General features: G+C 28.4%; 1 protein-coding gene across 1 annotated transcript; it reads right to left on the bottom strand.

The window, feature by feature from the left end:
- Positions 1-2,718: 2,718 nt before the first annotated feature.
- LOC119680585 lies at positions 2,719-6,133 on the bottom strand. The gene is made up of 10 exons (XM_038093483.1): positions 5,870-6,133; positions 4,975-5,732; positions 4,601-4,909; positions 4,326-4,536; positions 4,088-4,257; positions 3,880-4,020; positions 3,656-3,823; positions 3,369-3,601; positions 3,165-3,299; positions 2,719-3,103 (listed from the first exon to the last, which is right to left on the bottom strand). The coding sequence occupies exons 2-10, from the start codon at positions 5,698-5,700 to the stop codon at positions 2,791-2,793; spliced, it is 2,406 nt and encodes an 801-aa protein (XP_037949411.1). The 5' UTR covers positions 5,701-5,732; positions 5,870-6,133; the 3' UTR covers positions 2,719-2,790.
- Between the last annotated feature and the right edge of the window lie 8,248 nt (positions 6,134-14,381).

Below are 14,381 nucleotides of genomic sequence, written 5' to 3'. Positions count from 1 at the left end.
AAAAGTGCATCGCATAATTGTCTTAAATTAGAAAATTAAAATTTTAATTCATTTTCATTTTTTTTTCTGGAACACGTGGAAAAAATTAAAACCTTCTTAACTTTAAAGCCTAACGATTGACCAAATATACGAGTTATCATTACTATTATTTGTTTTTTTTTTTTCATAATTTGTGAGTCCATTACCCTCACTTGCAACAATTTAAATTAAATTTAAATTACGTGCACGTCTACTACCAGTAGCAGACATTAAACATTAGACAAACTTAATTACATGAGCACCAGCAGGCACTGCTTTACTTTTCTAAATATTTTGTTTATGGTAATTGATAATTCGATACAGGCGAATGCATTTCACATACTACAGATCTTATCTATTTAAACTCTGGAACTTATATTTGACTGAATTATAATAACAAAATTCTGTGAGAAGTAAATGAACAATATTTCATCACTTACAGCACGTTTACACTAAAGCAATTAACTCGACAAATGTGTTCCCATTTTTATACAAAACCCATACAAAAATGTACTAATAAGATTTAATAATTGCAAGTGTAAACACAGCTTTAAGCATTTAAGATGGATATAAAATCATAAATGTATATGATAGTGCAATATTGATTATATATAAGTAACGGAGGATGTATGGATAAATAAAATTTCAGTATTGATTAAGGAATGTTAAATGGTTCTAATATTTCTTTGTGTTGGTGTTAATGTATTGAATAAATTAATTCTTTTAGAATTAAATATACAAACAAATTTGGATTTAATTATTTATATACATATAAAATATTTATGCGTGGTCAAAGGGCAGTATCCAATATTGAACATTTATTTTTAATTGTACAATAGTTATTTTATTTATTATTGTAAATATTCTCTATTTATTTATTTAGTTTATATACGAAACTATATGGATTTATAAAATTTGTTTGAATATTATTTTTATGTATAAATGTATAATTTTATACATTAACTGTAAATTAAATGTTTGTGTAAAAAAAGTATCCATAATTAGTAATTTAAACGAAGTACATTTGAGATATTTAAACATTTTTCAGTATTTTGAATATTTGGTGCTGAAACCAGCACTTTGACTTTTGTTTATTTTAATGTATATACTTAAATTAAGTTGAGTAAAAACTGCTGGCGTGAGAGAGAGTATTGTTAAGGCGGTGTGCAAAATTGATATGAATTGAATTAAGTTATCATTTTTTATTATTTTTAAAATTTGGAGCTGATACTAGCACTTTGATTTTTGTTCATTTTAATGTATAGCGGCTTTCTGTGGCTTGAAATGGTTTTCTTGCTTGAGCGAAATAAAAGTCACAAAGGTTATATTATTATGTGGAAATTATTTTATTGTTTTGCTTTAATTTCTTAAGCCGGAAAACTTGAAACTTATTCTGGAAAAATTATTCTTTTTCTATATAATTTTCTAATGTCCATATTTTTGGCTAGAAATGTATATACTTGAACTAAGTTAAGTAAAAACTGCTGACGCGAGAGAGAGAGTATTGTTAAGGGTGCGTTCAAAATTGATATGAATTGAATTTAGTTTTTTTAGCCCCATAGGGATCTATGGAGCAGATAATATAAAGGAATTACAAATAAGCATACATGAGTTAGGTAATGGTAGTGTGGGAGAAGGGAAGAGTTTAGAAGTTAAAAATAAATTGAGAATGGGTGGGAAATTCAATTAAGTATGGTAATTTGTATACTGTGACATTTTTAATGTAAGACAATAATGAACATTTTTTACTCATAGCTCGAGAAGTGGTATTGTGCGCGACCTTATAATGTAGACATTCATAGAGCACTGTATTCTTATATAGTACTTCAATGTATATAATTTGAATATAGAAAAAACTTCCGAATAACTGTAGTCTGTTTCCCGCATTAAACAAGTATTGAAACGAAAAATTTTGTTAAAAGTATCAATAGCAATATTGCTGTTCTTAACAAATGGAAAATGTTCTAAATTTTTATGTGATTTATATATTTTTGTTCATTTCTACTTTAATCAAACTTCATTACTTTTACTACAATATACTTCGTAATATGTCATTTGCAACTCGTTTATATTACAAATTTCGGATACTTTTTGATTGCAATATATATAAGTTATATAGCAATTATATATATATATATAAATATATGTATTATCTTAAAATATTATATACCATATATTCAGCGTAGATAACAGTTTAATAATTAACACCAGGGAGCAAAAAAAATTATCTAGGGCATTTTTGAAATTTTTAACAAATATTCAACAATATGGATCTTGGTGTGCAAATATTGAATAGTTTTTTGAGTTATGATGGCAGGAAGTTTAGGTAAAAACTACATATTTGTTGTTGTCTATGTATTATCTATTCGTCTTACAAGATATATAAGAGAACCACTTTTCATACAATTATTATCACGTATGTATAATAAAATCATGGAAAAAGGTGTTTTTCACATGTAAAAGAAATTTTGCAAATAACTAAAGTTAGTTTAGGGAATAATACTTGGACTAATATTAGAAATGCTACGATAGCTACAGAGTTACTTAGAGAAATTAATTTTTATAAGAAGTATATTGCATTAATACCTTTGTTTCGCTAGTATCGAAAAATCATCACCTTATTATTTTGATTTGCACTACGTATTAAGTTGCTATATATAATATATATATGTTTATATATATATATATAAATATATTTGTATATACATAATCATATATACACATATGTTTGAGTGTATATTCATATTTGCAATCTTAGCAAGAAACCCATTATTAATTATGACTGTTTCCACTGTCTAAAATGCCATCGCGTTTCTCAACATCTTCAGTTGAGTTATTAAGCTTTAGTTTTGTATCTTCTGAGCTTTCAGTTTCTTTTTTTAATTGAGAAGGTAGTTTGACTTTCATTTGAACCTTTAGTACATCTCTTAATTCTTTTATTTCGTGTTGACCTTGCATTAAACGTTTAACGCCACGAGGTAAACCACGACATGATGAAAGATTAATTGAACTCATATATGCACAGTTAGATAAAATCTCTTTGACAGCCTCTTCAGATACCGAAGAACCACATAGATTTAAATGCCTAAATATTGAATTCATTAATAAAACAATAACTGCTTAAAGTTGAATTAATTATAACTTACGCCAAAGGTGATTCACTACCCTTTTCAGCCAATGCACGTAAAGCATTATCCAAAGGTTGTTGAACATTTGCCCATGCTAAATCCAATTCAATAAGACTATGTGCCCATTTAGATGCAATTAGTTCTAAGCCCGAGCTTTTTTTATAAAGTAAATTAAATTAATTTTAACATTTTTTTAATATATATTTTATGTGTGCCACCTACCAATTATCTCTCGTTACTGAACAACCAGATAAAAATAAATGTTTTATATCCCAAGCTGGCAGACGGATTAAACTTTCATGTGTTAAACGCGCACAGCCACGTACATCAAGCAGCTTCAATTTTGAGCTAGTCTTAAGGATGCGTTGCAAATGTTCATCACCAATAACACGCGATTCGTCAGTTAAAGCAGCAATTGATAATTCTTCCAAATTTGGAAATCCAGGCGAATCCATCTGCAGTAACAAAATTTGATATAAACATAATTTATATATAATCATTTTATATACCATTTCTTGCATTGTTGCTGTACTAGGCGTTATTTGCGAGTTGGTAACACGCAATACCTTTAATTTTTTGCAACCATGTTGTAATTTTTCTATGCGTAGTATCCCATGTGAAGTGGCTTGAGTGGTTACGTTAGAGAGATCCAGGAGCACCAGATTCGCACAATGGTCCTTTATTAAAAAATAAATTTAATATTTTCTACTTTTAAATACTATTTTTATTATACCGATAAAATGTTAACAATTTGTGGTATTCCTGCCAGACGATTATGTGCCAAATACAAATGCGTAAGCCGTTTATTCATTGTCTGCAATGCAGTACAAAGGGATTGCAGGCCAACAGCACTTTTACTTGCATTCATTTCAACCTAATTATCAAAATAAGTGCATTAGTAATATAAGCTTTAGTTGGAAAAGAGAATCAAAAATAGTTACATTAACTGAGCTTAAATCAATCCGTTCTAATTTCTTCATATTGTTAACTAAAAACGCCAAATGATCGCATGTGAAACCTTTCCAGCCCGCTAATGTAATACCCGTTAAGTTTGTACATCCAGCAGCTAATTTGTGAAGAAAGCAGTTAATGTCAGTGACCTTCCAATTTGCTAAAAAAAAAAAAACAAATATTGTATTCATATGTGTTTCATAATAATTTGTAATATAATTAACTTACAGATATTTAAATCTGTGCAAGAGCTGCAGCGATTATCCACAACCCACTTCAACCTAAGTTCAGTTCTAGATTTTTCTTTAAACCAAGTTGTAAGGTCTAATACTTTCCATAATGTGGGTCGCACTGATACTCGCCGCCATAAAGCGCATACTCTTCCCAAACGGCATAATGTTGGCAAAGATCCTTCTTTTTCAACTGCCTTTTCAAAAATCTTAAAAGAAATATTAAACACATTAATATATATAAAAAAAATATTTCAATAATTATTTACTTACTTGATAGAGTACATCTTCTGGAATCTTTGATCCCCATATGCTTTGCTCAATTGGTTCACTTGCTTCTTCTGCTTTGACTCCACTGAATGAAACCTTTTTTTGACGTTCATTGTTGTTATTGGGATTGCGATCTTTTTTGCGTTTCGTTTCATATTCACTGTCATCGCTATCGACACGATGACGAGATTTTGATTTACGGGAACGTTTACGAATTTGTTTTGAAGATGTGGGTGGAGTTGGTGCAGTTGCAGTTACTGTTGCATCAGACTTTTTAATACATAGCTTGATGCCAACTTTATTATCGCTTATCTACAAATGATAAAAACGTCGTTAGATTTAAACAAATAAGATATGAATTATCTTTAACTATTTACCTCACTTTCATATATTGGTACTTTTTGCTTTCTTGGACGCGTTGAGCGTGATGATTTGTTGATTTTTTTATTGATGGACGCCATTAAAGGTTTACCAGATTTTGGTATAGTGCCATTAGCAACAATGTTTATCGGTTGAACGACACGACCCAGATTTTTTGTAGAAATTGGTGCTTCTGAGTTGTCAGTGTTACGAGGTGAAGCTTGAGAACTGTTGGTTTTAGGTTTGATTTCAGGCACAACTTCGGGTGATAATTGAGAATCAGAAGCGGGAGATGATGACGTCGCAGTATTAGTTTCATCAGTTTGTGTTTCGGACTTTGGAGGGGACAGAATATTGTCTGGAATTGAATTTGCGGCCTCTGCTTGAGGTGGCGTTTGAGATTGCGTTGTCGGGGAAGGACTTTTCTTTGTCACTGGCAGAAGATCTTTTGCATTCTCAGCGCTTTTATTTTTAATTTTATTTTCACCTTTCAGAACTTCGGTGTCATTTTCAATGGTTTTAATTTCCTTACTTGTATCTTTTTTTAATGTTTTATCGGCTGAAATATGATCTTTTATTGGAGACATTTTCCGCGTATTAGAAGATTTTATTTCAGTGGTATTGAGAGGTATATGATCGTTTTGCTCATCATTTATTTTGTCTGCTTTTGAATTAACTTCTTCAACTTTCTTTAGTTGCAATTCAGCAGAATCCGTTATAGCAGATTTATTTTGAATATCCATTTTTATAGTTAATTTAACAAATAAAATGAAACCTGTAAGAATAAAACTATGCTTCAGTTTGTAATTACACAATAAACAGTAATTTGAAAATAAAATAAACATGAATTTGTGGCATTATATTTACAGTTGCAATTCTTATAGGAATTGTTGTTGTTAAAAACGCGCTCACCTGTGTTTTTATTCACTGTTTACAAAATATATTACTCCGTTTATTGTTTTTACTTTTATTTTCTATTGTGGATAAGAGAAATTAAAATTGTATTTCTCTTTCACTCACACTACAGCCTTTCTACATTTTGTGTGCACAATACGCAACATTATGGTTCTCCAATTTTCCGCTTGCACTTATAATTCACCATTTTTCTTTTTGATAGCAATTCAGAAAATTGATTAATAACTATTTAAACTCACATTTCTCTTATTGCTTTTAATATTTCGAAAAAGTTTATGCTTTAATAAATAACATTTTCACCACTAAAAATGAAAAAATTATTAATTCTCCCCGAAATGACAATTTTTCACCTTAACTACGTAGAACCGCGGCAGCAACGAACGATAAAACAATTTCTTCATTTGTGTTTTACATACATTTTCTATAGATAAGCTTGGCCGCATGGTTGTATGTTGAGGTAGAGATTTTTATAATGGATTTTGATGTATATACGATTTTGCTAATAAGTGAAAGTATTCTAATATTAACATGCAGTAATGTTTCACATTGAAAAAATTAAACCAATATCATATTATATTAAAATAAAATTTATTTTAACCGGGTTCAAAGTCGGATATATGTTATAACACTCAAATTGTTAATAGGTAATACTATGTTTATATTGTGAGATTACAAGAACGAGATTAAGTTAATCTGCATTTTTAATCTCCACCGTTTACATTATATTAAGATTAAATTAATCTACATTTTTAATCTCCACGGTTTATATTATATATTGGAGATTAATTTTGAAGTTTCTCTTGTTGTGTTTTGGTTCGTGTGTTTGATAAAATTCTGTAAATAAAGCATTTAATTACAATTTTGTATTAAATAATTGTAAGATATATTCAATAAATAGTTTTATAACAATAATTCAACAAATTTTAGTTATAATTATGTATAAAACTATTATTAAACAAATTTAATAGAAATTTCACTCACTTCGGGATTTTCAAATTTTCAATGCTTGTTTTAAATAGATTTTGACATATCTCTTTAAGATCGTAAAAAAATCTACGACACTAAGACATTTCTTTTAAGATTGTAAAAATATCTACATTATTAAGCCATTTGCATCATTTTGAAGGAGATTTAAAACGAATCTTGACAAAAAGGAGATTAACTTTTGTATGGGAAATTTGAGATTAACAACGAGGTTAGTGCTTTAATATCGATTTTTGCTTTAATTTCCTTTTAATCACACAATGTAAACGCCGTATAACACTTGTTCAATGTACAATGAAGATCGTCCGCAAAGCAGTCCGCAATATTTGTTTAAAAGATACTTTTTTTTTAAATTCCAACATATTTTAATAAAAACATAATAGTTGTAACTTATTAACAATTTGAGTTTTTAATATTTCACCTTTAGCCCAGTTAAATTAAAATTTGTTGATATATAATTATTTCAACATATTAAATTATTAATTTAATTATTATTAACATATTAACATATATAAAACATATGTTAATTATGCATATTTAATTATTTATTCATCATTAATTATTATATTACTAACTATATTATTATTAATTATTTATATTAATATTAATTATTTATGTTAAATGGTCATGATCATTGTATTTTGTAATATATAGTGTTCTCTTGAAACAGAAATAAAATAAATATTTCATTATATATTATTATTTTATTTTGTTGTGTTTTTTATACATAACAGAATTATTAGAATAAATATTTTTATATATTAGCGACTTGTAAACCAAGTTTGGCAATGTTCGTACCACACAACACTTATATGACAATATACATATCTCTTTTGAACATTTTTATGGATTTTCACTTTCCTGTTGTCTTTCGTTAGTTTTCTTATTCGATTTCTATTCATGCATTTTGCAAACGTAAACAATTGCACGTTGAAAAGGGACAACAAAACTGTGTAAAATTTTTCAGGTCATTTTAATTTTATTTTATTAATAATATATAATTTATTACCAAAAGCCGAAAAAAATGATCCACTCCTATTTTTATTAATGGCTTCAAATATTCTCAATATTTAATATATTATAAAAAATAATTAAAATTATATTCTCCATTTTTTTAAAATAAACACCTTTTAATTGCACTTATTATTTTATAATAACGTATCAATTGATATTCAAGTTTTTGTTATTATACTTAAGAGATTTTCACCCAATATTGGCGGTACATGTTTTACTATACACTGACAATACTATTGTTATATCTTGTTTTATTATTAAACTTTTTTTGTGTACATATTGTTCTTCGTGGGAGATAAGTAAAGGCAAAGCATAGTTGGTGGGAAAGTCCTTACCTGTTTGAGAAGGAATACGTGCAAAGCATTCATATGTGTTAGAAAATGTTTTATTGAGCAACATACATATACATATGTGTAGCTGCATAACTTTTTAAAAAATATTTTTTGTCTATTAATTCAAGTTATTGCTTCGTATGTTTTTAGGTGAAGTGGAAAAGCTAAAGTATTTTCTGTTAAACTATAAAACAATATTAAGTATTAGGGAGTATAATAAAATTATGCTATAATATGTAATAGGTAAGAATTAAATTTTTTGATTGGCTTCAGTAGAATTACACGAACTTTGAACGTAGGGCTGAGAGTGCATATATTATACCAACTTTTTAAATTAATATGTCTGTCCATTTATTATTTTTTATACTCATACTTAAAAATCATTCATATTGTATGTAATAACTTTGTTTTACAATAGTTTGTTTTTCATTGGTCGAGCGCATCTAAAGCCTACCTGTAAGTCTTCGATAAACTAAAACTACCTCTTAGATATGAGTTAGGAAAAGATTTCCGTCATCGATAAATTAAAGACCTGAAGTCATATTCCAGTCATTATGGCATGAACTCTGTGCTGTTTTTAAAAATAAGCATAGGTCTAAGGTTCTAATTTTTTTTTAATTCAGAAGAGAACCTAGTAAAAAGAATAGTACTGAAAATATAACACAGCAAATTAACAAAACTCCAAGTCAGAAGTGCAAGTAAAATACGGTTTTGAACACTGGTTTTAGCTTCATATAATAACATTTTGTAGTAATTCACTACTGTTTCAGAACCTCTTTTAAAAATAGTTTCTATTAAGACAATAGTTTATGTTAATTACAAAAAATGTCAAGTATTAGGATAGCGACTGGAAATCTTTAAAACTTTACTATGAAATTGGGTTACTATATCTGTGATTTAATATTTGAATGAAGAAAAGAGAATGCTTCACCTTATAGAAATAGAAAAGGGGATCAAATGGGTCAATGATAAATATTTGAACTTATTAAATATACTGAATTTCAATGTAGAGATTGTGGTAGGTGGTTATATCTTTAAGATGGGGAGACAACAGGTATTTATTTAACCTCTCTTTAATAAAGGGTATGATTGAGGGTTCATGTTAGACATAAACTTCTTGTGCTATTTATATTATTTCAGAAGAAATGATTCCGTATAGTATTTATATTAAAAGAATTCAAATAACGTTGTGCTTTTCAATAGGAACTTAATCCAATTAATATAACTTTAGATAATTTGTATGTCTGATTTGTAGTTGAAAATTCAAAAAAACCATACAATTATAATCATAGGGATAATGAATTAGTTATTAAAGAAAGTCGAAAAGAATATAGGAGCAGGTTTAAATTTTTAATGTGTTTTAAAGCTAACAAAGACGTATCAATAAAATAGAATGATGTAACAATTTACCTAGACCCAAGAGAGGATATTTTTACAATTGAACACATGTATAATGGAAAGATTATATTAGTAAATAGTTTATAATACTTGCTATGAAATAGATGCTACTAAATAATAGTGGTGTGAGTAATATCAAATTACAAAACATTACTACTGAATATTCCGATTTTAAAGAATTGAACAACATTTTCAATCTCCTAATGTTTTAAATCTTAGAAGTTATTAAAATAAAGGACATGGGTGACAAGAAATGTACTAGTCAGTTGCTACAACTAAAGCGGAACCTACTCAGCAATACGGGATTGGTGCTTAGAGTTCATTTCGTAATAGCAACATATGGCATGAGACTAAGTCTACCCAACAATACAGTGGTTGTAGCTCTAAAGAGTAGGATGAATCCGTCAACGTTCATCTTTGGCTAATATAAGTTTAATAATCTTTGAGGCGTTTTTTTATCGACCAATATTTAAGAAATGTATATGAAGGTCCCTTAAAATAGAGAGGAGAGATGTTCTACTTATTTACAAATATAATAAGAATATATTTTAGGTGAAGAGTCTTACTTATCTAAAAATCGTTTTTATATATAAATAAATAATCGAAAAACGGGGTAAAAATGTGCAAAAATTAGTTTGTTAGTTTAGTCATAAAATCAAAACAGAACATATGTAGACATATGTAAAATGCAATTGCTATTGAAATGATAAGATCGTACTATAAATGAGTAATTAAAGTTTGGATGGCTTTGTTGATACTCGGACGATTTCAAGAATTTTATAAGCTGGAGTAGATATGATAGAACTTAATGAAAACAGTTATAGGCTATTACGTCCTATTACGTCCCAGTTGATGAGAAAAGACAAATCGTCAAATACATATAAATCCTTTATTATTTTTGTTTTTTTATTTTTGTTTATTAGAAATAGTCTCTTTCCGAGTTAACGCAATTCTGAAAAGTAATTTGTTATAAATTTGAACATTTGCAATATCATATATATCGGTTGTAATTGCCTTTTGTATTCTGGCAGAGACATTTTGGATGACCGAAATGGGATCAAAACGATTTCTTCTTATCATCAAGTTTGAAATATTTAATGTATTAAATATATATATTAAGATCTAACTTTGGATTAGTATTTTTAATTATATTTTTTTTATCTCATAGAATCAATTTGCAATATTTGAATAACTAAAATCACCGACATGAAAGTATAGTTTGATTTTGTATGTTCCTTTGGGTTTTACTTTTAAATTGATACAATAATCGTGACGAAGAATTTATAATTCAACCTAATAAAAATATAAATTAAGAAATTATCCACAAACTCAAAGTGTAAGGTTCAAATTTTAATGTTCACTTTGAAAGTGTAATAAAAATATTATAGACCAAAACTGAAGCATCTGTGTGTGGGGTAATTAGCTTCTTTTGAACAATTAAATCTTTATTAAGTTCTATTAATTATAAACTGATAACATAAATCAAATATTGATAAAAAAAATCAAATTAAACCCCATGAGAATAAACAAAGTCGGCAAAAAGTACGGCATTTTTATTAATTTTCCATTATATAGTTTTTATTTTTTAATGATATAAGATATAATATTTTTATTGTTCTCGGTAAACAATCGAGTCTACGCCATAGTATATAGTTAGAATAATATGGTAGGAAAAATCGTTATAATGGTTAATTGGCAAAAAATATTACTATCTTGTTTTCTTTTATTCAATTGCTTTACATTTATAACAACCCATTTATATATATAATAACCCATAAAATAAGAAAAAAAGGAAAATTGCAGTTCCAAGCAGAATAACATAACTGATTTACTTCCTCATAGGATTGAAAACTGAAATAGAAGAAAACAGACTAAATCCATTAAGTACTTCTCTTAATGGTCTCTAGGACAATATAAACCGGTACTGCCAGAGACACATCCAGGGAAGCACCAGAGCGGGATAAACTGTCAGCTTTCTAGTTCTCTTCGATGTTCCTATATCCAGGATGTCAGCGAATCGATTTAGCTCGACTTACCATTCTTTTACTATCTTTCATTTTGCTCTAAATGATTCAAGGGCTTTGAATGCTGCCTGGTTGTCAATTAAAATGACATCACTACATTCGTCCTTGATGTGACTTGCAATTTGCCGATATAATTCTTTTATTGATAAGACTTCAGCCTGAAAAACCGTGATCTCAATAATTAACATAAGAGAATTGTTTATGTTTTCAGGTATGATCTAACAAAAAGAGGATATATCTAAGACTGTGACTTGCGTAACTGGTCACTTGCTATTTGGTAGCCCCGCTATAAAGTTGATAAAAAGGAACTCCCAGTATATCAATTTTATAGAAGTTGTGGATATTAGGAAGAAATTGTTAACAACTCTTCTGCAACTGCGTAGCTATAAATAAGAAAAAACTTCCTAGCCAATGTTTATAGATCATTCACAGAAGTTTTCAGCACTAAGATTATAAGCATACACTGTTAATTCCACAATTAACAGTTTAGGTCCTGTGTTAAGTAGCGATTAAACAATAGATAGTAGGATCTAAGTGAGTAGGTTGCTCCTGAGATTTGTTTTATGTATTCAACTGACTCAAAAGTCAACAAAAGCTGCGAATTTGCTTTTATTCATATATTCGATTCAAAACATCTTCCCCGAACTGATAAGTTTAACTTCTAGAATCCTAAAAGTGACGTGACATATCAGTTCCCGTATAATTCCGTTGTCAAACAAATATGTTGTCACTGGTAGCTGTACCACTTTGGTGTAAGAGTTCAGTGAACCTTCAAATCCATTATGTTAAAATGGTTCACTGATGTTCTTTTTACCTCATTGGTGGTAACGTAAAGATCCACACTGGTTGGTTAATATATTCCTGTGGTCAGAAATAAGATATCTGTCTGTGATTGTTTTTAATGTTAAGCCTAGTTTAATACTTTAATTATAAACGCAACGAAAAAGTAGATGACCAGATAAAAGAGGTATAACATATTAAATTTCCATCAACTGGTTCAAACACAGAGTTCCCCAATTCTTCTTTAGGACGTATTTGAATAAAATAGAGCACCTTTGTTTATAAATATTGAACTGGCGCAAGATTAGTACTGGTCCGCTAACAACTGAATTTAGACTAGTATTAAACTTGTCTATCATTCTATACGGATCTGGTTTTTTAGGTTTCTTACGTTGCCCAGAGTTCATGACGTGAATTTGTGACTAGGAATTGGATGCGATGAGCCAATTGTACTTGTATACTCAGTCATGTCCATTGCATTTTTTTTGCGTCTCTAATTTAAATTAAATTGATTATAAATTGATTTGTTTGATTCAAATTTTAGTTTCTATATAAGATTCTAAGTTTAGTCAATTTAATTAGAAATATTTTTGCATTGTTATATGATATTTTATAATACATATTATTGACTTGCTTCATGAGCTTACAATTTCTAAATAGATTACTTAGTTATATCTGTAAGAATCTCAACACGAGTAGTCGTGGGCTTTCAGAAAGTCGAAATGATTCTCAGACGTCCATTTATGTAACAATACTATACTATTCATTTAGTTTCTGTTGTAAGAACCTATGTTTCTCAACCAAATAAGTGCAAATAGTTCAGACTTTACACATGTATTAAAAATCCAGGACTGAACTAGCGCAATTAAGCGAATTCCGGTAGTACTTTTTGAATGCGAGTAGTTATGGGTTACCTAGAGTTGATATTTGTTGAAAGGATACTAAACAGGTAAGAAAGATTTCCGAGATATCAGCAATATCTATACAACTCTTCATTGATGAAAGAGTTGTTTTATGATTTATTTACTAAAAGTTCTGTTTTATTTATAGTTTTCCGGTTAACTTTATCAGACTCTGATTGCAGATAGGTAAGTTGTTTCAGATATTGATTTACTTGGGACACTGAAACTAGATCATCTGCACACGATTTTTAAAATAGATGCTATGTACATCAAAACTCAATATTTGCTTACTTTACTCTGCGAAGACTAATAAATCCTAAAAAAGATATTGGATTCAGTGATAAGTTTTTATTTATAATTACGTTGAGTAAGCAATAATTTTGTAAAAATTATAAAATTAAATGTTTAAAAAATTTTTAAAAAAAAAAAACCAAAAAAAAAATTATTACACCGAGATCATTGACATTTAAAAAAAGGCAGATCTCCTAAGGTCGTATATAATAAAATTTAAGTAAATATTAGTTTTATATGTTTTATCAACAAATTTTTATTCTTTTATTGTTTGTGCTTTCATTGCAGACTTTTGATAATAGTTTTATTAAATATTAGTACGGTGCATAGTTTTTGTTTGTGGTATTTATAGTACATGTAATATAAATGAAGTGCTGAATATACAAAAATATATGCCCTATATTATATTATGGGTTTGCATAATGGTTTTTTGAGTTATCACAACAGAGCTATATAACTTACTTTGTAGAATCCCAAATTGGCAGGGGTTTATGAGAATATAATTTAGCACCATCATAACATTCTCTTATGTACCAAAAGCAAACATAGCCTTAAGATTTGATGTTTTAGGAATCGTGAATTGATGTCTTGATATCGTTATAATGGTTGTTTACTTCTGATTTAGTAGCTGTATTTCAATTTCATATGTTAAGCAGAACTATCATCCATGGCATTATATATTAAGTTTAAAACTTACCATGTAATGATATAGATCAAATATAGCCTGAAGATTTGATGTTTTAGGAATAGTCAATTGATGTCTTGATATCGTTATAATGGTTGT

This window comes from Teleopsis dalmanni, chromosome 2 (genome assembly GCF_002237135.1).
Source record: "Teleopsis dalmanni isolate 2A chromosome 2, ASM223713v2, whole genome shotgun sequence".
Lineage (NCBI taxonomy): Eukaryota > Metazoa > Arthropoda > Insecta > Diptera > Diopsidae > Teleopsis > Teleopsis dalmanni.
The sequence above is the reverse complement of the archived record's forward strand: the minus strand, read 5'-3'. Positions and strand labels throughout refer to the sequence as shown.

Excerpts from the sequence above, each read along its gene's own strand:
- LOC119680585 (XM_038093483.1), bottom strand. The coding sequence starts at position 5,700 with ATGGATATTCAAAATAAATCTGCTATAACGGATTCTGCTGAATTGCAA. Across the intron at positions 4,258-4,325 it reads TTGCACAGATTTAAATATCT|CAAATTGGAAGGTCACTGAC; the intron begins GTAAGTTAATTA and ends TTTTTTTTTTAG. Across the intron at positions 3,824-3,879 it reads AAATTGTTAACATTTTATCG|GACCATTGTGCGAATCTGGT; the intron begins GTATAATAAAAA and ends TTTTTAATAAAG.